Source organism: Podarcis tiliguerta (genome assembly GCF_965153285.1).
Source record: "Podarcis tiliguerta genome assembly, chromosome: 5".
Taxonomy (NCBI): domain Eukaryota; kingdom Metazoa; phylum Chordata; class Lepidosauria; order Squamata; family Lacertidae; genus Podarcis; species Podarcis tiliguerta.
The window spans coordinates 65223138-65250003 of NC_139538.1; the positions used below are offsets into that span (position 1 = coordinate 65223138).

General features: G+C 41.4%; 1 protein-coding gene across 24 annotated transcripts in view; it reads right to left on the minus strand.

The window, feature by feature from the left end:
* PCDH15 (protocadherin related 15) overlaps positions 1-26866 on the minus strand; it is a 609044-nt gene that overhangs the window by 247536 nt on the left and 334642 nt on the right. For 15 of the 24 annotated variants that reach the window (XM_083441352.1, XM_083441371.1, XM_083441353.1 and 12 more), the window contains 2 exons: positions 16356-16370; positions 15296-15361 (listed from right to left, as the gene is read on the minus strand). In XM_083441352.1, coding sequence (XP_083297478.1) covers positions 15296-15361; positions 16356-16370 — 81 coding nt within the window. The remainder of the gene's footprint in view (positions 1-15295; positions 15362-16355; positions 16371-26866) is intronic. The other 9 variants (XM_083441358.1, XM_083441356.1, XM_083441357.1 and 6 more) reach the window with 1 other exon arrangement.

Genomic DNA, 26866 nt, shown 5'->3' on the forward strand with positions numbered 1-26866 from the left:
AGTACATCTCTCTGGGGAGACTGGCTCCCAGGTGGGCAAGGCAGATGCTGGAAGGGTGGTGACTACATTTACGTCAGAATCTGCGGTGGAATACAGCTGAGCAAAGTGAGAGTGCCAGCTGGCTGCTGTGATGTTATTAACAATGAATGAGGGGGGTCTTAGACCTGCATTAATTAAATTCCAAAATTTCTTGTCGTCACGGGTTTTAATGGCCACTGACAGAGCCGACCAGCGTTCTTTCGCAAAGAGCAATTTCTTATGTTGGAGCAGCTTCTTATAGTATGAACGAAATTGGGCTAACTCCCTGATTTTGCTCTGAGTGCTGTCTGCTTTCATGTCTGACTGGAGAAATCTAAGCCTACTTCTGCACTGTTTGCATTCTTGGTCGAACCAGGTTTGATTCTTCCAGGATAGGATCGCACGGGAAGGTTTCGTAAGCGAAGGGAGCAAGTAGACTAGAATTTGCTGGAAAATTGAGAAATGATTCACATTCGTTGTTAACAGCTGAGCTTTCAGGGCTAGGATCTCAGGGGAATTTAGGAGGACTTTTATGTCTTGCTCCAGGTAGATGTCCCACTTCTTGCGTCCGGGGGCCAGGGTCGATGAATCCTGGGGGTGTGGTGAGCTGGGAGGCCCCAGCTGTGTGTGGTGAAAGGAGATGGCAATTGGAAGGTGGTCACTTTCGGTTCTGTTGAACACATTGAAACAGTATGCCTCATCATTAAATGCTGAGGAGGACCAGATGTAATCTATAACACTTGCCCCTCTAGATCCTAGAAAAGTATAGTATCCCCCGGACCAGTCTTTGGGTGTGCCGTGCAAGCTGTGCAGCCCGCTGTTTATAGTGAACTCCAGCAGTATGATGCCAGCCCTATTAATGGTCTTGTCCTGTGAATTCCACGTAGGAAACCACTCCTCTTCTATGAATAATTGCGACTTATCGGTGAATAAGCTTATATCTGCTCCGATTCTGGCATTGAAGTCCCCCATTATAAGGATCTCTGACTTTGGAAATTCAGCCCCAGATTTATCTAGAATAAATCTTAAATCCTCCCAAAGCTGATTTGAGTGAGAGGAGGAGTAGGTAGATGGATTGTACAAGTTTACACATATGAATTCCCCAAGCGAGCTGTTAGTGATGTGCAAAGTTTGAATGTAATTACTCTCTAACCAAAAGATAGGAGAGATATTAAGCTGAAGCTCCTGCGAAACAAATGTTACCAGGCCTCCACTAGGGCGCCCATACAAGTGTGTTTTGGTCGCAGGAATCACAAAGGCGTCATAGCCCGGTAGGGATGGGGGGGGTGAAGATTCTAAGCACCAGAATATTTCACAAGGAAAATTGCCCAAAAGACCTGCAGGAAACTTTTAGAAGTGTCTTCCAGCTCCTCAGGCTCTTCTGTTAGATATCTTAGCACAGAAAATGGAATATAAAACAACTCTTTTTGGTTGCTTTGATCTAGAATTTAGGTCATTTCCCCCCTCTTGGTAATGAAGTTGCAGCCTTGGTCGGGTTGGGCCCTCACTCTGGATCTCTCAGCCCTGGTATCATCTGCTGCATGTACAACATACATTGAAAGCACATGGCTTCCCTCCAAAGAATAATGGAAACTGTAGTTTCCCCTACGGTGTTACAATTTCCAGCACCCTTAATTAACTGCAGTTCCCAGGATTCTCTGAGAGGGAGTCATGTGCTTTAAATGTATGTTGTGTATGTAGTCAAAGTGTCATGGTGGATTTGCTGATCTGTTGTTGGGCAGTTGTGTATGTGGCATAGGAACAGCACTCTGCATCTCAAGATGTTTAATTTCCCTCTCCACAGACATCTTTGCATGATGTTCTAAGTGAAAACTGTGGGGCATTCTTACAAATGTACATGGGTTTATGACTGGTGACTTTCATATTTTCAAAGGCTTTCTTCCCTTGGGAAAAGGAAAAGGTAGGTAATAAAATGGGTAAAGAAATAAAAAAGGTCAACAATATTCTCTTTTTCAATTGAATTCACATTTAGTCCGTTTGTAGGCACAACAATCAAGCTCTTCGCTGATAGCAGCAACAGCCAAATTTATGAAAACTGTAAACAGAGATTATAAACCAATAAAAATAATGGATGCAGCAGCTAAATCTAATCATGGATCACAGGGCATCAATAACTACACAGCAGGCATTAAGACCATGAAAATTAATATAATGGTTTTCATTATGAGCAAGTCAACTAAAAAAAATTGGCACATTAATACATTACCTTTTAGCTCCAATATGAGTGGTATTTTTATTTACACACAGAAATATTAATTAATGAATTGAACTTTAATATGAAGAACTGATTTGCTTTCGAATCTAGCTCATTAGTGTGCTACTCTCCTCTTGGGAATTAATTTAACATCTAATGGCATATCTGTTTCTTGGTGCATCATTTCATAATCTTTGATTCTCAGCATTAAACCTGACTGCTGGGAATCTTTTAGCAATGAGGACTGTTTTAACATGGACAATTTCATATGAAGGCTTCTCAGTCCTAGAGATTATGCATGGCTGTCTGCAGAGTGCAGACCATGGAAAAAGATGATTCGTAGAGTGAAAGAAAGGACACCTCTTTGAAAGTAAAATGAGCACCATAAAGCTTTGCTCATGAGAATTTCATCAAAATTTTCTCTTCCCTTTCATAATTTTCAAGTGTCATTTATCTTATTAATTGACGGAAGGTGGTTAAACAAACAAACAAACAAAATCAGGACAAATTTTTCAGCACAACACTAGGTGAACCTATCAAATCATAGAACCATAGAACTGTAAAGTTGGTCATCTAGTCCAATCCCCTGCAATGAGCATGCTCAGCAGCCATGAAATGCCAAATGACTGGAAAGGAAATGGAATCTCATGAAAGAAGAGCATGGCTAGCTACACAGAAACACTCCACATTATTGCTGTGAATATATTAATAGCAAACTTAGCTGCTGAGTTATGACAGCTATGTAGCCGAAGCAGGGTTCCTGATAAACATGGTGGAAGTATTAGCTCTGCAGAAGTAGATTCAGACCCACCCACCCTGGAAGGGCCCCTAAGGGAGCCAGTTGCCCCCCCCCCCAAAAAAATCCAACCCAGTAAGGTCTAAACATGCTCAGGGGCTATGTGTAAAGTATCCTCAAAGGAATGGCTGAAACACTGAACAGGAAGTCTCCAGCCAGCAATAGTGGGCCTCAGATGCTGAATTTAATAGACTACAAAATTATTGTACATATAAAATGTTCATTCTATATTTCTTAACAGCTGCTATGATAATTATCACATTAATATGGAACTAGACAACATCCCCCATTCTCCCAATTACTTGAGTAAACACTTCCATATTATTGCTAAATCCTAAAATGGTGTGGAACATTTGGCCCTATTCAAAATCTCTTATTTTTTCCATTTCATATTTTTTTTTATTTTCTGTATTCATTTTTTTATCTTTAAAACTTATTTGATATATAGCTATTTTGCGACATTTTGTTGTTTTAAATTTAAGAATCCTTGTTATCTCTTTATAAATCAGTTAAAATGAAATAGAAAAAGAGAAAGTTATGCCGGAATGATTGCCTTTCCTTTAGAGTTTTCTGAGCGTTCTTTGTGTTTTTAGAATTTTCTTTTTCTTTGGAGTGGCGGAACCATCACAGAAACCACAAATCTGAGTTTCCCTTTGGTGTCTGCAACTGCAATCTCTTTGATCTGACTAGTATATTTTAACACACAATATATTTCATGCCAGACAGAAATAACATTCTCCACTTACTTGTTCATGTATAATGCACGGCATGGACAGAAATGTGTGGCTGCACAGCTGCTTATCTATTCTCAGTGACTGCCACGCACAAACAACAAGGGTCAGCCCAAGACATTTTGCTGCCTGAGGCAAAAACAAGATGCTGCCCTTCCTCGTTGCATGTGCAGAAGCTGACCGGACTGCCAGTTAAATCCTCCACCATACATTCACCATACCTAAGGACAACATAGTAGTGCTGCAGTGCCTTGTCATTCAAGTAGCACTGACAGCAACCCACAGCATCTACCACCTGAGGAGATTACCTCACAGTAAAGCTGACCCTGTGAGCAACATTGCGTGCTACAAATGCATGTAATAAAACCTCAAGTGATACCAGGCCTCTGTTTACAAGTCTGCGACACTGGTAGAAGTAAGACCATCTGTGGAAGGAGTTTTCAGAGGAAAATGACTAGCAGAGAAAGGATTAAATTCTCAAGTTTCCGCGTATAACCCTTCTGTTACAAATACCACACACACACAGTGAGGCTTTGCAATGTGTGAGAGAAAGAAAGAAACCAGAAGGTTGTGATGGGGAGAGGGGGACCTTTTGTCAGGTTCCCAGCTTGACAACACAGTAAGCGTAGATAATTAAAAAGGAGGATTTATTGCAAAAACAGATAGCTCAGGACGGCCCTAACAAGGCCTCCGGCACCAATACTCAAGCTAACCCTTCTGAAGAGTTCTTCTGGCGTCACCGCAGATATGGAACTTACGACCCTGTCTCTTGTTTTGCTTCCGATCTAACAACGCCCCCATTTGCCAACTCCGCGGTCTTATTGAATCATCTCCAACCTCTTCCGGGTCTGAGAGGGGTTTGTTCACGCCTGATTGTGTTTCTGGAGAGCTTTGGCTGTGTCCCAGCCCGCTCTCAGCTACTGCCTTATCATCAGGATCATCAAGGTCAGGAAGAGCCAAAGTCTGCAGCTGCTGGCTCTCTCCTGCCTGACTAACATCAAAGCCTCCCTGTTCTTGGCTGCTTTCTGCAGTTGGCTGCAAACCTTCGCTTTGAGCTGGCTCATTCCTGACACCTTTATACAGAGCCTTTAAAAAGGGTAAAGGGCCCCTGACAGTTAAATCCAGTTGCAAACGACTCTGGAGTTGTGATGCTCATCTCGTTCTATAGGCCAAGGAAGCCTTATCTACTTGCGCTTTGATGTGCTTTTGAACTGCTAGGTTGGCAGGAGCTGGGACCGAGCAATGGGAGCTCACCCCGTCGTGGGGATTCAAACCACCAACCTTCCGATCGGCAAGCCCTAGGCTCAATGGTTTAGACCACAGTGCCACCCGTGTCCCTTTATACAGAGCCTATATGTATACAAATCAGGTGTGCCACCAAGATCCCACTCCTCCTCCACATATGCACTGATGCCTTGGGGAGTGCATTGCTTCCCTCAGGAGAGACAGGGGCAACCAGAAATGAACCTAGAAAGAGGCAGTTAAATGTGTTTAGGCTTCATTTGAGGTAAGGATGAGGACTTAGGGTTTAAGCCAAAAAACCTTGATGAGAGTTACTTGATGAGGTTACTAGAAAGGGGTTTGCTAGAAGGGTGATGTGGCACCACATAGATGTTCTTCTACTAAAAGGAAGAAAAGATGCCGCTCTAAGACAGAGACCTTCATGGGATTCAGAGTCACAGAACTGGAGGGTAAAGGTTAGGGACAGAGGTACATTATGATGACAGCAGGATGAGATAGGGAAGGACAGCTATGGTCACTTGGCTCCCTTCCAATTCTACATTTGTGTAAGAATGGAAATTCCTTCATTTGTGCAGGGATTGAAGATGGGCCATTCTATCAATTTTAGTTTCTGTTTTTCTCATTTCTCCCCCAATCTTAATTTGAGTTTCTCCACAATTCCACATCAGTTTGTGATTTAAATAATAATGAAAAAGTTCGCATGAAAATTCATCAGTGGTTAGTGCAAATTTCTCCTAAAACACACATCTGTAATATCTATTTTGCAAATAATGGATTTTCATGTTATTTGCATTAATATATCCTTTTATATGCACATTTTACCATAGTATATTAATTTTTGTACATAATGTGGAGGGCCACATTACAAAATTCAGAGAAGTGTGGATTTCCAAGGATGGCTTCATTTCAATTTGCACATTTTTTGGAGAGAGTGAGTGAGTATTAAGTAGGTTTGCCTTTAAATGTGAACTGAAATTGATTTTCTCCTCTATCCCTAGTAGGAATTTGTGGATGGGTTTGGTAGCCAAGTTCTAGACAGAACTGAGATTACTGAGAGGAGGAAAAGAAGTCAAAAGGTTATAGCAGTTAAGACAGAGATCTCTAGAGCAAGATCCTGAGTAAAAAGTTGATGGGATGGAGAAAGGGGGACAGCTTTGGTGACTGGGGAGCAAAGAAGAGGAAAGCATGAAAGATTAAAGCCGAGGATTCCTGTCTGTTCAACAGGATGGAAGGTAATGTTATATTGTGAGTGAAATTAAGAAGAGGAATACTTGGGAGAATAAATCAGTTCACAATTGAGAATACTGAGTTTGACATATCTTGAGGGGTGGAGGGAAGTAAAATAATTGGAACGAAAGAGTAAGCTATTGTCTGCCTGGTAGATAATTTCTTCTGTTTCTTCAGGTCTTTTGTATAAATACATATCCGGTGCATGTGGTGATACAAAGCAGGAAAAATTATTAGGAGTTAAAGAGGATATGATGAAAGATAGTGGGCACCTTTCTTATTTTAAAATATAAGAGAAACCATCAGAGGCACTAATTACAGCAGGAGGAAACAGTTGTATTATCTGGATATTTCAAAGAAGTGTAAAAGGAGATATGGAGTTAATAAAGCAAACTGATGAACTATTGAAGAACAGAGCCCTTATTTTAGAAGATATAATATTGGAAAGAAAAAGCGCATATTAAATGGTTACTGGCACCCCTTTGCCTACTTTCCATTCAAGTTGTAGACACCAAAGGCAGCTGTGCCAGTTACCCAACATTCCTAATCAAATCAAAGGGTTGTTCTTTTTAGCCAACAGACAGTTCACTTCTTCATCATAACTAAAAGAACTCAAGGATGCCTGCCAAAAGCTAGAGTCTTATGTTAGTTACAGCTAACGACTAGCAGGTGGTTTTGTGTGTAGAGGGAGCAAAAGATTGATAAAAGGAAACAATTTATTTAGAGTTTGTAAATTCTTCTATTTTTTGTATCAAGGCTATTAAAGGAAAATCAAGTTAACCTCTGGTAGTGCAAACAGCAAAACATTTTATATTCTGAATTATTATAGGGCTTTTTGAAGTTATAACAAAGGATTTGCAATACACACAAGCAATGCAAAATTACATCTGGCTATTCAGCATAAGATATATATACAGATATACAAGCTTGACACACTGTGTACCCAAGGATGGCCAGCTAATTCTTGTGGCTGGGTGGTGTGGTGATAGTTATAGGGTTGGGAAATATTGTGGGCGAGTATGTATGGGGAGTATGTATACTACATTTATTTAGCAAGTATCTGGCATCTGGCATCCAGTTTCACAGATTGCACCAGTTTTGAAACAGCAGTACCGCTGCCAATTATACATTGCTGGAACACAGTCATATTGGTATCAAGGGAATTCTACTTCTTCCTTGTGCACTGCTTGTTGCTGTTATTTATTTATTTTCATTTGTGAATTGCTTCCCATAAAGCATCCCAAAACTATTTACAATATAATAGCATATATACAATGATTGCAATTTTTAATATGTAACAGTTTTCTCTTAATTGGGTCAATAGTATAATCCAACTAAAAATTAAGTAAAGTCTGACATTGTCATAAACACTGGCAGATGTCCACCAAATGGTGGGAATATGTATGCTACAGTGATTATAAAGAGGGGCCATTGATTAATGGATGAGTTAGTCCTTCTAGCTTCCTTTTCCAGATGGCACCCTCCTTCTTTCACTTGGCCACTTCTCCTCCCTTACCTCAGCCCTGTGTCCCCATCTTTTCATTCCACATGTTCAGCTACATCCCATTACCATGGACATCTTAGGAAGATGTCAACCAAATGCTGGGACTATGTAGTGGAATATGTCCAACAGGAAGAGATGCCGGTGATGGTGTGGATTAATGCCAGCCAAAATTTTCCCCCTACCATTCTTTCCCTTTGCATACACTCTATCGTCATTCTTTTTGGGGGCAGAATCTCTGTATTTTAAGCTTCCGGTCAGTCAGAACTGTAAGTGCTGCTAATCCTTCCGCTGCCCTTCTCAATTAGTATATAAAGCTAGGAACCTCTCAGCATACAGACAGGTGAATGGACAGAGGAGCTGATTGGTTAGTTGCTCTACTTGCTGCTGCTGTCTCAATATCTTTTAGGTAGTCATTTTCTTACTGTTGTTTCCAAGGGCAGTTGGCAATTTGATGTCTCTCTTTCAGATGAAAGGACATAGGTTCCCCAGAAAGAATCAATTATCTTCCCATCCCTCATAGTTTCCTGACAATTGCTCTTCTATAAAGTCAGACATCTGGAACCTTACTACAGAAAACCATCGTATAAATCTACTTTGCACACTCATCTACTTTGAGCAAAACAAAGGTATTCTAAATGATGTCTAATGTATGATCTAGGAAAAAAGTTTGTAAAGATAGAGAATTAATTTCCCTAGTACATGACCAAACTTCAGAAGTATGTATATAAAAACACCTGTTTCAAAAAGTGATATATTTATAAATCTGTAAAGGGATATATCTCAATGTATTACATTTCATTTGGCCTACTTTGACTGACTAGCACACAGTAAAGTTGAAATATCACGCTACCTCCTCCTTCCCAAAAGTATCACAATTCTGAAATATCTCTGACATAAACAATAAGTCTGGTAGCACACCTGCAGAAAAGGCATTTATTTGTGCTGAGGACTATTTATATTCTCATATTCTTACTGCTACCATCAATTATCATATAAATAGTTGAAGTCTTTACTGACTTATTTATGAATAATGCATTTGTGTCTATTGCCTTCAAGAGAAAGTAAGGAAGATGCTTTGAAGCTCATAAATGTTTTCTAATGCAAAACAAGAAGTAGCTTGTATGAGTTTACAGATAAGATGTTCAGGTTGTTTGGATTCTGTTCCAATATTTTTAAAGGCATGCTTGAAAGCTGCTCCAGTGTTATGCCATTCAACCCCTAAACCATAATGGGACAAAGTTTTTCATTTTTTTTGACTAGATACTTGAGGGCTTGGCAGAATTGTATGAGTAATCTTATCTATCTGAGCTGCTAGTTCACTAGATCACAAGTATCACCCTACTACTTAACTTAGCTTTAAATCCTCTCCACTCCCCTAATGTTTGTGGTAAGAAAATGATGCTTTAAGAGAACCTTGCAAATTCAGCCTTCATCCAGTTGAGACATTGCTCCTGAGACTTAAGTTGTGATCATTGAAGCTAGAACATTTTTGATGAATATCAAATAGCCAGTTAGCAATCATTCCAATTAGGTATCCCATTCCATCTCATTCCTATTAGGCTTCCTTGCTCCCAGACTTGCAGTCCAAGTTAAGGTTACCATATTTTTTTCAATGAATCCGGGGGCACTTTTCAACTTCAATGGATTTTGTATGGGGACTGATTTGTAAATCCGGGGACTGTCCCCGGGAAACGGGGACATCTGGTAACCTTAGTCCAAGTGATTGAATGAATTAATAAACAACAAGCACAGCAAAGTGATTTACAACAAGGTACTGCAAAAGGCGGGACACGGGTGGCGCTGTGGGTAAAAGCCTCAGCGCCTAGGGCTTGCCAATCAAAAGGTCGGCGGTTCGAATCCCCGCGGCGGGGTGCGCTCCCGTTGCTTGGTCCCAGCGCCTGCCAACCTAGCAGTTCGAAAGCACTCCCGGGTGCAAGTAGATAAATAGGGACCGCTTACTAGCGGGAAGGTAAACGGCGTTTCCGTGTGCGGCTCTGGCTCGCCAGAGCAGCGATGTCACGCTGGCCACGTGACCTGGAAGTGTCTCCGGACAGCGCTGGCCCCTGGCCTCTTAAGTGAGATGGGCGCACAACCCTAGAGTCTGTCAAGACTGGCCCGTACGGGCAGGAGTACCTTTACCTTTACTGCAAAAGGCACATGGTTGTCTTATGTTAGTTAACATGAATTAACACTGATTTGCTTTTGCAGCCTCAGGTAGAATGGCTGGTACTGCCCTCCTGGCTCCCCTGCAATATGGTAGCAATCAGGGAATCACAAACTCTTCAGGTGCCTCAGGTAGAACATTAAGAAGAGCCCCTGGCACCTGCTCACAGTATGGAAAGTACATTAATTTCTGAACCAATATTTTATCCTCTGTGACAGTGTAAGATCAGGAAACGCAGTTTGGCCATTTGCTATCACCTTGCTTTGGGGGTTTCATTCCATAGAGAGCCTGCAACATATGGAAACCTTATGCTGTAACATCAGCTATTTAAATGTACATGCTTGAACCTGCTTTTACATCCCAATTTGTACTTAGACCTTAAGTCACAGTTCCCCAGTTTGGATGTAAGGTACCTTAATTAATTAATTTTTTTAAGGGGAGGAGTAAAGGGGGGAATTAGAAACACGTAATTAATTTCCCATACTGTATGTTGAATACACTGTAGGAAGACTTAACAGTTGTAGGGAAGTAGGATAAATTGTTCACATGATTATGGCAACTGATTGAAATTTAAGGCTGTCATACGTCTGGATTTTCCCAGACATTACCAGAGTTCCAAAGGCGGGAAGAACTCAACAACTTTCGGGTTGTCCTGGTTTTTACTTTTCGAAATATGGCAACCCAATGAAATTAAACCAATGAAACCATTTTAGCAGTTTGTCCATTTTTTCTTGCTTATATATTTTTGCTCAAGTAACTTAAGCGAGAAAAGCATTTGCCAAGTTTATTTTATCTTATAGAAAAAGAGTTGACATAAATGCCACTTTAAAGTAGCTGAAGAGACTGCATTTCGAAATGTTTATCTGATTGTTTCAGGGTGAAGATAAACATACTGTCAGGGGTTCAGGAGCAGAGTCACAGGAGAGGGACGAAACGGAGAGCGAGGGGGAGGAGTCCGAAGGAAATGTCAGCTATGACAGCAGTCCGAGGTCTCTGAGTCTCTCCAGTGACTCGGAGGATTCACAGAAAGGGGCCCCCATAGTCAGGGCAAGGGGAGTGCCCAGGGCGACACCTCGGGAAGAAGGGGCCAGAGGGGACTCAGAGAGTAGCAGCTGGAAATCTGGACCAGCGTCCCCCCCAGAGTGCAGTAGGGGGGAGGAGTCCAAGGCATCGGGATCAGGGGGCGCGCGGGCAGAGGGAGAACGTGAGGCAGGAGTGACCACACCCTCGTCAGGGAGCGAGGAAACGGTCATCAGGAAAGTTAAACACGCGCGCGCGCCAAGTTCAAATGTACAGGAGGGCGGCAAGGTGGGCAGCCCGGGTAAGGAGCCAGGTCCTAAAGCCCGCCGAAGAGAGGGGGAGGAGTCAGAGGGGTCAACGTCTGCGTCAGAAGAGTCCAGGAGGGAAGAGACCCCGGGGGGTAGTAAGACCCAGAGGAAGAGAGAGAGAAGGAAGAGGTGGAGTAAGATTAGAGTCTTAAACTGGTGCACAGGGGGCGGAGACTCAGACAGAGCTTCGCCGGTCTAGAGTCCAGACGTAGAGCTGGGACGCTGAGGCTTGGAAATGGAGACTATTCTTCAATAAAGACTTTGATACTGTACTACCAGCTAGCGTTGGTCCTTGGTGAGCTGGGACCAGGAGCCAGCTCTGACACATACTATTTTAAGTTGATAGTTATGCTATGACTCGCCAAAGAAATTTACATTTTTCCCTCTAGAGTTGGACTGGGGAATTTTTTTCAACCTGATGGGTAGTCTTCTGGGGTTAGCATTCCAGTAGTGAATGGGGCAGAGACAAAAGTGGTGAGAATAGTGTATGTGACTTTTTCCTTTGTACACTTATTCCAGTTATGTGGAAGTCAGTGGTTTCCACGCACACTTCACCATTCAGAAGACAGGAAGCATTATCATGTTTTGGCCAGGCTAAAGCACTCAGCCGGGCCAGTGAAGGGTGTGGTGGGAGCTGGTGGGATGGCTGAAGGAAAGTCCTGAGGCCCAAATAGATAGGTCTGAATGACTATATTCACCGCTCCCAGCCTGAGGCTTTCCACTTTCCTCCAGAGCTTCTGTGGAGACGTAAGGTAGTTCAGCATCAGTGGCGTAGCATGGGGGGTGCAGGGGGGGCCGGCCGCACCCGGCGCAACATCGGGGGGGGGGGCGCTCGCACTCGCAGCTCTCTGCCCCCTGCTAAAATCCACGGGTTAGGGGGCGCAAATTACTTGCCTTGCCCCGGGTGCTGACAACCCACGCTACGCCACTGTTCAGCATGAATGTGGGGAAGGGGGATGGGGACCGAAGGAAACACAGGGTTGTAGTCAGCTAACTGTTACTCAAACCACTGGGGCAGGGGGAAATAGTCAGGACTAACTAAGGCCCATTTATTTCAATGTGTCTGTTCTGAGTTAAAGCTGGGTGAATACAGCTAATGCTTGTGATATCTGCAATGCACCTTCCTATCCTCATAATCAGTTCATGACTTTTAATAAAAAAAATGGGATTTTAAAGGGGAAAGGAAGGTGATCCCAAACTTTGCTCTCCAGCTGCAAATGTTGACTACAGACCACACAATTTCTGTTTCTCTGTTTCCTGATTCTGTTTCCTGAGCATTTAGATAATTATTAATCCTACCCTTTGCAGCACCAAGGTACATTTCTGAGACAGTTCAGAAGCACCATTCATTTCCAGGAATGCATATTACGTGACATTAGACCTTTCTTCTTTAATGTGCCTTCTTTGTATTGCTACTCTGTTGAAACTTAGGGCCCCTGTTTTAAGTATTTATTTGCTTCAGTAGGAGTGTTGGTGGTGGCTGGCAGTGACCCCTGGCTAGCATTGGAGCTTCCCAGCCACCACCACCCATTCTAGAAGACAGGAGTGCCTGGCATGCTCTGGTCCATGGGGTCACGAAGTGTCGGACACGACTAAATGACTAAACAACAACAACAAAAGAACAAGTACTTCAATAAGGCTTAAGCTGCCCATATCCAATTATCTCCCTGCTGTAGACAAGCTGGGTGGGGGGGAATTAGGCTGATGGCTACTAGCCCTGCCTCCATGTTCTCTGCATTTATCAAAATTTCTGCACAGAGTTGGTGTGGGGGCACTCCAAATGTGTAGACTCTAAATATAAAATATGAACCTCACCCATCAGTATCTGTAACAAAGCATATGAAAAAAATTCCATTAGAATAAATGGGACTATCACATAATAACGATGGATGCAGTCTCAAGTGGCACACTGCAGGTATGTGTACTTCACCTGGAGTTTGTTTCTGAGACATATCCAGCACTTTTAAAACAGCATTCTATCTCATTAGGGAAGCAGACTATGATTCATTCAGATAAGAAACGCAAGTACATTTCAGCATTTATTTTACACCCAAAGTATTTGCAAATGTCTATTTTCTTTTGCATCTTAAACGAAACATGGAGACCTTTTTTTAATATAAAAAAACAGCATTACAAACCTACACAGCCCTTCTTATGTGCCAGTAACTGACAACACACTGGCATGATCCTTAAGCAAAAAGAGATAATTGCAATAAATGACTGCTTTTTGGCAGCAATAAGGAAAGAAAAAATCAACTACACTCTGGGTGAAAGGAACACCATTCAGACAGAAATATCTTCATTAACATTTAGTATATTTGCATTCACCAGATGGAAAATGCTTATGGCAAATACCTTTACTAAAGCATTAATGAATATGAGAGATGAAATCATAAATTTGACTTGAAGCAAGCAGCAGCAAATTATATTTTACTTTGGTTAGCAAACACAATGGTGCTTATTTAATAACAGATGCACTCTTGTTGCTTTTTGTGCCAACTCTCATTTTGTAGTACAATATGCTTAAAAAAAAGTGTACGGATATATGTGTGTGTGAGAGAGAGCTGTGGCTTTCTGGTGCAGCTGTTGTCAGTCAAGGCAAAGCTACCTGTGCAATTTCATTTCCTTCTCGTCTAGCCTTTCATGACTTTCGTGGACAAGTGCACAAGAAGATAGAGACAGGAAGAAAGAACGGTGTATTGTTAAAAGCCATGCCGCCAGAGGCTTCAGCAATAGTTCACACCACACAGAAGCATCAAACAGCACTGGATCTCAAACTCCTTGGGGCAAAATGAGATTAAACTTCCAGCTCTTTTAGCTATTAGGGACTCCATAGCCTGGCCAGGCAATCTGAAGGCAAATAATTGGCTTTCAAAGTTTGGTACAAATGAACACACTGCATCATGTTGTATCACTTCCAGGATGCCACCACAAGGAGTGAGTTAATCGTAAATATTAGCATACACATAGACCCACAACTTACTAAGCATCACAATAAATCTTTCAGTAGTCCCCACTCCTCACTACTCATATTGCTACAAGGTAATGGAGTTCAGAATGTTGTTTAAAAGGCAGTGGCGTATGCTGCTTGTTTCACCACCCTTCAGAGGAAAGTTGGTGGAAAAGGCCACTTCAGTTAATTTGCAAGGGTGGGGAAATTTGAACACTTGTTTCAGGAAGAAGTAGGCTTCATACCTTCTTCTTCTTAAAAAATAAAATAAAATAAATTCCAGGTGTGGGAAATGATGGTAATTATCATCATTATCATCATCCTCTCCCTCCAGACCATAGGATATATAGCAGGCTTCTTCAACCTCGGCCCTCCAAATGTTTTGAGACTACAATTCCCATCATCCCTGACCGCTGGTCCTGCTAGCTAGGGATCATGGGAGTTGTAGGCCAAAAACATCTGGAGGGCCAAGGTTGAGGAAGCCTGATATATAGACTTGGAGTTAGGAGGTAGTGCTAGATAGATCAGGGATGGAGCCTTGTGAGAACTGACTATGCAGAGATATGCCTTGGCCAGTCAAGTAAAGACACACCTGTCTATAGTATGGAATCTGATGGTTGTGGTGGTGGGACAACAGAGCAAATGGCAAAACCTCTCAAGGTATTCACAAAATAGCTTTTCAATTGATTCTGGCCCCTTACCCCTGAGATTTTTTAGTTTTTACCCTGGATTCTCTAAGGGAGAGATAAATTTCTGGTCAAAACTGACCCCTGGAAACTTACTGGATGCGCCAGAAAAATAATTTATATTGGAGAAAGATATTAATTATTTGAACCAGAAAAAACAACAATATTTTTGCAGTGAAAAGTTGATGTGAATTGTTATCACCAACTTTTAAAATAGTGCTCACTGAAGACTGAAAAATAAAACGAACTGCATGAGGCTGTATTCAGCTAACCTGGTGCACTAGTGGAAAGTCCCTCTACTCCCCCTGTGTCTCCTCCACATCTACTCTGGAAGGTTCAGGGAACTCCCACAACAGCATTTGAAGGAAGAGGGGAACAATCATATTTGCATGACATAGATTTCCACCCATTATTAGCATCTGATGCGTACTCACCATTCCGACTCTCTTCATCAATTGGAACTATTGTTGCTGGAGGACCTGCCCTGGCCAACTTGCAGTCTACAAATATGAAAATAAAAAGTTACATCAAATCGCAGAGTATGATGATGGTGGAAAAATCTTTGTCATAAATCTGCAATAGGAACGACCAGTTTCCAAAGTACTTACCCAGATTTTGCCTAGCTCTTAATTAAGTGAACTCCTCGTAACATAATGGTTTTTCTTAGCAAGGTTTTAGCATAGGCTCTTGTACCTGACTTTAACAGCTTTCAGACGAGGACTGGGTTTACATGTAACACTATGCAATGGTTAACATAAACCAAGATTTGCAAAACAACAATGGATTGTGGTTTTTAGTGGTTTGTTCAAGGTTAAGGTGCTGGGCTGGGTTCAGATGACCAAATTAATCCATGGAGTCATTGCATAAGCAGAACAACAGAATTTCCCCTCTCTCTCCTGTCCCCATGTCCCCCCCCCAAAAAACCCCCCCAAATCTGCTCCAGAGGCTGCAAGGAACCCCAGAGTAGATATGGGGGGGGGGGTTTCCAGGGGAGAGGGAGTAGAAGTTCTGTTGCACAAGAATAAGTTGTTCCACTCAAATAATGACTTTGTTGCATACAATCCATAGTTTATAAACCATGGCTTCACCTTACATGCAAACTAGGCCATCATCTGTATTGTTTTACTAGGATGCTAGCATCTACTTGCTAAAAAATTATGTCATGTACACAAACACCAAGTCTTTGTCACATCACAAAACAGTACCTTTCACTTGCTACTTTTAAAATTGTGTGTTGTGCTAAACAGAAGTCCTTGTGCTAAACAGAAATCAGGACAGTGATAATGTGATGGTAATTTAACCCAAAAGAATAACACAAAAGAATGATTAAAAGGAATAAATCATAATTAAAGCTTCACAACAGAAACAAACATAATTGAAATTTAATTGCAACACAAGTCTCTAATTAGAGTGACTGAACAGAATTTCAATAAAGTTCTAAACAGAGTAAAAACAGACAAGCAATTTTCAGGAAGTTACTGTTTGCTATCTTACCCTCATATTGCCAGTCTGGAAGGAAGTTAAGAGTCATCAGTGGAAGCAGAGCAGAATAATGAAAGAAAATAAGTAAGATTTTGCTGTGGTTTGTAGAGAAAGTTTTAAAGACACATAAATCAGTACAAGAGGTTTGAGGAAATATATGTATATTATTCACCGCAGTGTAGCAGAGAAGTTGTTGTTAAGAGCCCAGGACAATCTTAACAAACACGGTAATTGCAGTGTGTAATATTTCATACAGAAACCATCCACAGCCTACAACAGATGAAATAATCATTCATTCTGATTCAGCAGCTTCTTGCATTCATGCAAAGCCTTCTCCATTCAACTCTGTGGACAGGCAACTGCGGTAGAGTTTCCCTCCCAACTGAAGTGAATAGTATTTGCTGAGCTCGAGGATCTGTGTGAGAGAATCTGCAAACCTCTACACTGAAGAGGGCAAGAGGTAACCTGATATTCATAAAAGAACAAGTAAAAGTGTTGGATGTTTTCAGAGCAATGGGCAGCAGAAGGAAAATCTAATTTGTTCTTTTAAAGAGAGGGGATGGGTGACCATCTCATGATCTGTATGATTCAGCTGAGATTCCTGCATTGTAAGGGACTGGAGTAGAGGGCCCCCAGGGACCCTTACAACTTTAAAGAATCATAGAATTGTAAGGAAGTGAAGATATATAGTTATTGTAAATGTATACCCCACATTTTTCCCTGACGGGGTTCAGCACAGCTTACAGATAAAATAAGAACAGCTATAAAGATAGGGGGAATCATTAAAAAACAATTAAACATTAACAGAATTAAAACTATGCAAGCATTAACCAAGTTAATGAAGAATATGAAACTTCACACCATCTATTAAGGTTTATCCAGACTTTAATATCTGAACTCTACATTATTTCGAAACTGACAAAATGGAAATGCCCGTTTAATTTCCATTTGACGAAAGGATAAAATAATACTACAAGTGACAGGAGGAAGTCAGTCCATCTTGACACTGCTTGGTCAAATCCCTATTGACCCAGTCAGTGCAACCCATCCCAACCTGGTGCCCATCAGCTGTTTAAACAACAAATCCCATCAAACACAGCCAGCTTTGACCATACTGGCTTGAGCCCAAGGGAGTTGTAGTCAGAAGCATCCAGAGGGCAACAGGTTGGACAAGATTAGCTTAGTGAAAGGCAGGACTAGCAGACTCTTCAAAGTCACAGGAAGAAGGAAACAGAAAAGCCCTATTCCATGAATATGTCTGCTAATTTCCTTACACACCAAACCCATTTTTCTAACTACATAGTTTGCAGAAGTAAAATTCACTTCTATTCAAATTTTCCATCATAGATTGAGTATTAGGGATTTCCTTCAGTCAGTCCATGTTATAAAGCAACCAACCCGATTTGCCCTTCCAAGGTTAATATAACATTCTTTGATTTCCACACACCTTTGAATATACAGTAATCGGCTTAAGAAGACAAGCAAATCAAACCAAAATGTACATATTTTAGTTTCAAATGCATACAGAAATGTTTATTTTGGTGAAAAAATATAATCAGGATTGCAGGTCTTCATCAGTTACTGCAGAATGACGTGGAAATGGGAATGAATGGACTTATGAATCAATTTATGCAAAAGTTACGCCAAATGAAAATAGTTGTCCCTGCCTGCTAATATTACAAATCCCAGATATCCAGGTTAAACTATAGTTCTCTTTTACAATTGCCATATTTTTTGCACCATAGGGCGCACCTGACCATAGGGCGCACCTAGTTTTCAGAGGGGGAAAATTAAGGAAAAAAATATGACCCCCCCCCCCAGCTCTGGGAGCAGCGGACAGGCTACAGACAGCCTGTGCGATTCTCCCAGACCTTCTTCCTGCATTTGCGGGAGGTGGGGGAATTCCCCCACCTCCCGCAGAAGCCCTGCACTCTTTAAAGGGGCTGCGCGGCTTCTGCTGGCTTTTCTAGGAGGTGGGGGAATTCCCCCACCTCACGCAAAACTGGCAGAAGCCGCACGCACTTTAAAAGGGCTGCATGGCTTCTCCTGGCTTTCCTGGGAGATGGGGGAATTCCCTCACCTTTCGCAAAAGCCCGCAGAAGCCACACAACCCCTTTAAAGAGATCGTGGCTTCTCCTGGCCAGTCAGTCCCTTCTCCCTCCTGTGGGAAAGCCCGCAAGAGCGCACGGAGCTTGTGTGCGGCTCTTGCGGGCTTTTCCCGCCTGCCTCCCCCCCCTGCATTCGCTCGATAGGACGCACACACATTTTCCCTTGCTTTTTAGGAGGGAAAAATTGTGTCCTATGGTGCGAAAAATACGGTACATGTCACTAGGGGCATGTTTACACTGAGACCAACATACAGAAGGATTCTGCACAAACATTAGATTTTAACTATCTCCGGCATTAAATCTTTGTTACTAATGAGATTCTTTGCTCAAGCTGGAAACCTTGGACAAGAAGGCGGTAAAAGGAGTGCAAGAAGGGAGTCACAAAACAATGATGAGAGAATACTGAATTTACATCAGCTTGCAAATATTGCCAGGCAGAAAAAAAAATCAATATAGATGACAAATTGCAGATGACATGCATCTTCTTAATTAAAATGCACATCATACATGAACAGTAGCAATCCTCAAGAAGCATTTCTATCTTTCTATCTGTGATGCTGCTTAAAATACTGAGACAATTCAGCTCATGCCTTGCACTTATGCTGCTTGCATATCACAGCTTTTATTTTCATACCTTGGAGAATTCAAGGATATCTATTTACAAAGCAGTTTTTGATATATATTTGTTGCTACATCCTTTAGTTCAACAAGATGCACTCCGTGTTCAAGAACTGGGCTTTTTAAAAATTAGATTTTTTCAAGTCAGTGAACACTGGACATATATACTGATATAGTATCTCTTTCTCACGCACGCTTTCTCTGCTTGTGCTGAAAAGAGTGTCAGGAATAATAATAAAAAACCACACACATTTTGAAAGCACAGCTACCACCTTAGTCTTGTGTTGCCTCTATGTGAAAAAAAGATGCATATTTTCTTCCCACTCTATAATTTCATTTCCTGTTTAAGAAATAAAAACAAAGATGAATAAATGCTATTTTAATTTTTTTCTATCTCATCACCAAGGACCTCAAAGTGAAGTGCATGTTTTAACTTCACTTTCACCATCTGAGAAAGAGTAATATGACCATCCCTGCCTGTGTGACCAAGTAAGAATTACAACCTGAGGTTTCCATATCTAAACCCAATACCTGTTCAGTGACACCAGCCTAGATCTTCCTCACAACGTGTTGATGTTGAATTTTCTAGAACGAAGGATCATGATGCAAAAAAACCAAACAAACAAAACCAAAAACCACAACCCTACAAGTGAATAATAGGAAAGACTGTGCAGTCACAGGGGCCAGACTGGTAGTGGTAGAAGAACCACAGTCTGCAGTAGGCAGCTGTAGCCACCAATCATGTAAACTTCCTGCAATAATGCTCTGGTGCAGCATTCTTGCAGAGCATTGGGGAGGGGTACTTAAAGTGGTGGCCCTACAGAAAGTAATAATAAAAAAAATGAGCTGGGATATATGTATGGGCCAAATCCACAACAGGCATCAGCACCAGTGGGCCTTGATAACAACTTGAGGTTTCTGAGGACTAACGTTGGACGTGCCCTAGATGTCTCCTTCTGCTTACTATATTTATTTCATTGTAATCTCCAAGGCATGCCTATTGCATTTCTGAAACTAAAGAAAATTTAAGCAAAGGCAGTTCTGTTAGTTTCTAATTAATTTATATGAGAAACAAATGAAAATAGATAAATGAATGGGAGAAGTGAATGAAAACTATCTCTCCCCCCCCCCCCCATTTGTTACCATTATTTCCGTTCCATTCTCCTAGGAGATCTTATTGAAAGTGACAAGAGGCACCGAACTGTATAGTTTTAAAAAGAGACACATTCCTAGAACAGTATATATGTGTGTTCAGATGTTTGCCAGAACATGCAAATGCTCTATTAATAGAGGGGGGCAGGGAACACACCCCACCAACCTTCCTCATGTTGTGCAGGAATGGTCTGTAGGGGACTTCAACACATTCAAATGGATTTTCAGTAATTATGCATGCCGTAACAAACAACTCTACACTTGGGAATGTATACATTTTCTTACTGTTCCTCATTGTTTCCATTTTTATGTTGTTAATAAAAAGTGAACTGTGGCTCAACAGAAAGCGTCAATTTTAAGTGTCAAAGAAGTAGCACAATTAAAGTAATTGGCATACTGCCAATTACTTGACCCAAGAAAGACAGCAGATTGTGATTATGCTCAAACACATCCTCAAATATATTTCATCAGAGGTGTAAAATATTTACCGTAAATGTGCCTGCCAAATCCTAGTTTAACACTCATGTATATTTATGTGAAAGTGACCTCTTATAGATGAACACACAGACACACACTGAGTTGGTTACAACGTGGCACTGATAATACCAGGGTCACTGGTTTAATCCCCATATGGGTGCCCATTCCTGCATTGAAGGAAAATGAACTAGATGATTCATGGGGTCCACTCCAACTCTATGATTCTGCCATTCTAGCATAACAATATTGAAATAGACAGACTCAGTAGAACAAAATATGTTCCCATCCTCTCAAAAACAAGTTCTTCCAAACATTAATTTTTTCTCTATTATTTCCAAATGCCAATCCTCCCTCAATTCATTTGTGCCAGTTGCGTTTTCCTTCAATACAGTCTGATCTTGTTTGTAGCTTGATCCTCTGCCTCCCCCCCGGGGAAATGGGACATCTCCATCTTCACAAGATGGGACTCAGAAAGCAAAAATTAAGCTGCAGCTATTTAATCAGCAGCCACTCAATATGCCAGCTATCCAACTTCTCAATACTGCAGCCCAGCAAATGCCAACATGTTACTCTAGCTTCTACTGTAGGGGTGGCCCTAGGAAGGAAATTCAGCGATACCTCCAATTTTTTTGTGTGCCTCCTGATTTGGCATGAAGTGCCATCTCCATCTTGGATACTTTAAAATCAACACCAATTCTGAAAAGCCATCTTAAGCACAAAAAGTTCATAAATTTCTTTATTTACCTTTTTGCACTAAAGACAGTGGTTTAGCGGATTAGCATAATGAACCTCTGTGTCCTGAAGCCTGGCATACTCTGAGGTAAATCTTGATAGACTATGCTGCTTGCCACTTGCCATGTGCACTAAGCTAAAAGTTGTACTGACCACAGTCTCAAAGGCAACGTTAGAGAAGAGTCAGGCAATCCTATTATCAAATACAGGTTCATGTTGAATGCAATGAGAAAGGTTCAAAGTCAAACTGTAAAGCCAGGTTCCCATCTCTGACAAAGATCCAGAGTTGGAGTCCTAGGGTCAGTCCCAATATTGCTTTCCCGAAACAGTCTGGTGGCATTCCCAAAATAGTCAAGCCGTGACCCACCAACTGTGAAGACTGAGCAGACAAAGTTCATCCATGAACTGATAAACTCCTTGTTGTTTAGGTGTGGATGTAACCCCTTCCCTAGGCCAAAGACTAAGATCTTAAACCAGTATTTCAGGGCAGCCCACCATGCTTTTGTTGAGAGAGGGCATTCACCTGTCTCTAAAAATAGAATTGCATTTGGAACACAATTTGAAACCTGTAAAAGGGACCAGAGAAACTTTGCCTGGAACCCATCAAACATGGGGAATGAGCCATTGAACAAGACGTTTGAGGTGTAGAGGAGCTGAGAGACAGATGTTGTATTAAATACCCTAGTGGCTGATGGAACATAATGCCCCCCCTTGTATAAAAGAACTGAAGTATAGCCAGTTTGCTTACCTCTGCCTTTTGACAGACGGTCGAGCAGACAAAGAGACTCTGCCTTGCTTCTCTCTTTTCCCCTCCCAATCTTATTTAACACACCAAAACTTGCTTCAGCTGTGTGGCTGTTGCTCTGCTGAGTTGCCAGGTTCCAGGACCCTTAATGAAGCATATGGCCATCACCTGCCCTGAGCTCAATCAAGCTGAGTGAAAACAAACCTCCTCCTGGACCTAATGAGTCCTATTATCGTCACCTGATCAACTAGTAAGCTGGACTGTGTTCTCCTGCCTGTCTCAGTCTCTTAAAGTGAACTTCCCACTGTTCACAACACCACAAAGCCTGTTGTGTTCCAGAGAAGGGGGCACTTCAATTTCTGGTGATGTGTCCACTTCCCCTGGCTCCCATGTACTTTTGGCTGCCCCTTCAACATCCTCTCATGTCCATTGAGTGCATCCTATGTCCCCAACCTCCCCTTCACCATCTTCAGCTTGCCCCAGTGTGTACCAATCATGGCTACATCCCTTGCTGGAATCCCCTTCCCCTTCCTTGGTGTCCTGCCAGCTCATGGCATTCTGATGCCTCAGATGGATCAAGAATTCTCTAATACTAGAAGTTATGCCAGACCTGACCTTCACTCTGCACTTTCTTAGATTGCAATCTTATGGCTCTGGGATGCATAGTTTAGGATGCAACAGATAACTCACTCAGCCAGAGTTAATTCCACGATCCCAGCTCAGCCAAAGATAGACTGGCGTAACTTGCTCAACCTGGTTTCAGTTGAAGGGCATTCTGGGGGCAGGACCAGAGAAGGGCGGCAGGCTGGATCCTAAGCCCCTAGAGTTCAGTCCTGGGACCTGGCAACTCAGCAGAGAACACTATTTTAAAGGTCTTGCGCACAGGATTGCTTCCTAATTCTGTGAAATAATTACCTTTGTACATTAGCCACAGCCCCACAATGGTCGATTGTGCTTTATGAAGAATGAATGATCCTTAAAACAAGGTGCAATGACATGCTTGCAAAAAGCACATAGGAAACTTTAAGTTAGGGGATAATATAAACAAACAAATAAAAGGCATTTGAACTTGTTGACAAAATCAGCAACACTGAAATGTGTGCCTGTCATTAACATTCAAAAATTCTCACTCTTTGAAAAAAAATTGTATTAATTAAATGAAATAACCCATGACTATATTTTCAGTTGCTGTTAACACTTTAAATTAAATGTTCTAGAATGCAAGTGAATGCAAGTGTGAAGACAACATCACAACATCATCTGAAATTTCAGCGAATTAAAAACACATGAGCCTGGGAAGACAGACAGTAGCAGAGAACACCCAATATCCAAACAGACCAGCTTTCCCCAAGCTGGTGCCCTCCAGATGTTGTTGGACTACAACGCCTATCAGTTCCAGGCAGCATGGCCAATGGAACAGGGAAGAAGGCAGCTGTAGTTTAAGACATCTGAAGGTCACCAGGTTGGGGAATGTTGGAGTAGAGTCTAATGTAAACAGACAGGTACACACACACACACCAGTTAAAGCAATACACCAGTGTGGTGTAGTGGTTAAGAGCGGTAGTCTCGTAATCTGGGGAACCGGGTTTGCGTCTCCGCTCCTCCACATGCAGCTGCTGGGTGACCTTGGGCTAGTCACACTTCTTTGAAGTCTCTCAGCCCCACTCACCTCACAGAGTGTTTGTTGTGGGGAAGGAAGGGAAAGGAGATTGTTAGCCGCTTTGAGACTCCTTAAAGGCAGTGAAAGGCGGAATATCAAATCCAGACTCTTCTTCTTCTTCTTCTTCTACTCATTTTTCTTGATGTGTGATGTGTATGACAGGACACACAGTTTATTTTTCCAGTTTACTGATAAGTAAAATATGCCAAATCCATTGTGATTCTAGATTTTATAGCCACAGGGTAACAATGCAGATAAAGCAAAACATTTTGCCAAATGCTGTAGAAGTAATAAAGGAAATGACCCTATGTACAATACAAAAAGCAAGTATTCTCTTGCATTTTTTGAGCGGGAGGGGAAACATTTCACTTCTTTTTAAGGTATTCCTGCAATTTAAATTGCGGACAATGAATAAAATGTTAGACATATGTTGCATTTTTAAACACACACACACACACACATTTTATTGTCCTAATTATCCCTTGTGATCGATTGTCTTACATAACAGACACACAATGAACATCATTCTTAAAAATGAAAATCTGGGCTACAGTTCTCTGTGGCATCGTGATCTCATGCCATTTCCCTCAGCATTAATCAAACTGGAAATCATGTGTCAATAAACAAGCATTCCAAAAACATTATAGCCTACTGGCTCTTAGCAACACAACTCCAAGGAAAGCTAGGAAGAGAGACTGTACTTGAATCAATTCTACCCTTGGCAATGACTGATGTTTGCTCTTATAGCTGGCCGATGGAACTATAGCCACTGCAGTGAAGCCAGAAATAAAGTAAGGAGGCCAGAGGCGTTCTGCAAGCATGGAGTGTTTCATTCCAAATGATGTACTACAGATCTCATAGGGCCAAGCTCTACCCAGTTAGAGTAACATGATCTTTCTCCTTCATAACTGGAAGGAAGAGAAATGTCTCTATGGTGAGCTCTTCTGGGTTTTGGGTTCTGTTGCTCTAACTGTTTCAAGTGTGCAGTATCACACAATATTTAGCACTAACAGAAAGTGTATCATCTTGTGGCTGATATGTTTTGCATCCATGTAAACAAGGAAAAATCTTGTTTGGGAACAGAAAGCTATGCAAGTATCTCATGCGAGACTAAAAAAACTTGCACTGGGTTTACACTGGAAGAGACTTAAATGTCAACTATTATGAATTTGCTCCCCCATTGAACCGATTGCACAATAATCACATGTCAATGTCATATTATTGTTTTTATTATGTGTTTAATAAATAATAATAATAATAATAATAATAATAATAATAATAATAATAATATTTATACCCCACCCTCCCCAGCCAAGACCGGGCTCAGTGCGGCTAACACCAAATATAAAAACAATTGATTGAAATACAGCTTAAAAAACAAGATTAAAATGCAACATTAAAACATTAAACTACAGCCTCATTTCAGTGGAAACTCAATGAAAAACTTGGGGGGGGGGGGATGAAAATGTCAAGTTTAACCAAGGCTAACTATCCAGACTGGTCCTACATGGGCCAGAAAAAAGCCAGGGAAGTCCCCAAATAGGAGTTCCAACACAGAAGGAGAAAGGAAAAAAGAAAGAGGGGGAGGGAATCAAATTGATTACAAGCCAAATGCCAGGCGGAACAACTCTGCCTTAGAGGCGCTGAGGAAAAAAATCAGATCCTGCAGGGCCCTGGTCTCATGAGACAGAGCGTTCCACCAGGCCGGAGCCAGTGTTGAAAAGGCCATGGCTCTGGTTGAGGCTAATCTGACTTCCTTAGGGCCCGGGACCTCTAGGGTGTTGCTATTTATGGACCTTAAGTTCCTCCGTGGGGCATATCGGGGCATTGTCTTCTATTTTTATGCTATTAGCTGCACTGAGATCTATGGATTAAGGGCGATATACAAATTAAATAAATAAATAAATAAATAAATAAATAAATAAATAAATAAATGTCTTTGCTTGTTGGAAATAGAAAAAGAAAGAAAAAAAACCTCCATAATTTTTCTTCTTTATTTTTTTTTAAAGCAAATAAATGGCTTTACAACGGATTATATAACCTCAAGGGCAGAACATAATTCCAAATTGTCTGAAAAAAACTAGGTTAAACATTTCACCCCACTCCCCTTTAAAACACTTTTTTAAAAACCTGACAAGCTGCAGTACAAGTTCCTAATAAAGAGCTGCAAAGAGCCATACATCTAAGTCATTTGAGTATCTAAGCAACCCAGTGTTAAGGGGAAATTGCCCTGTTTCGTTTCCTGTGTAAGTGAATTCAGAACTACAGCTGTGCAAATTAGGATAAGCTTGCCATAGCTCTTTACATTAGCTAAATTGTAGTATAATTCATCTGTATTGAAAATAGCATAAGAGGGGCTTTCAGTCTATTTCCAGCTCTTCCTGCAGAGAGATTCAATTGTAAAGTCCCTGGAAGGAATGACAGTGAACTTTAAACTGTATTCATCGAGCACCCTTATAGTATACTTGTAAACTACACTTGGTTTCTGGGCTATGGTTCAGACTGTAAATTAGGCGGCTAATTAAGCAGCATTTGGAAAACTGTAGCTCAAAGATTCAGAAGGAGAGATGGCACGGAATAAAAGGTTCTTGCGAAAAGTTGGCCAAATGCTAATTGTTGACTCTGACGACAATGTTGCTTTTCTTTCTTAACAAAGCAAAGGCTAAACCCTCGGCTTGCTGTGTTCTAGAAAAACAAATAAAGGAAACAAATGTGAAGTGTGTGACCTCTTCTTTCAGTAACCATTAGCAAATGGAAGCTCATTCCTTGAGAATCATCTGAATGAAGCATTTCTCACTCTCAAGCAAAACAGTTTTGTTCGAAAGAATTATAATTCTCCTTAAGTGGTTTGAACAAGCTAAGTACCAAGGGGAGAGGCCAGTAAATCACCTCCTAAAAGTAGTCATTGTCATTGAATATCCCTTTTTCATTTAACTGGTAAAAAAACAACATACAACTATTTTTTATATATATGCAGGAATGGGGCATCAAATGCCCCTATGCATTAAAAGAACATGTAAGGGGGTGTCAG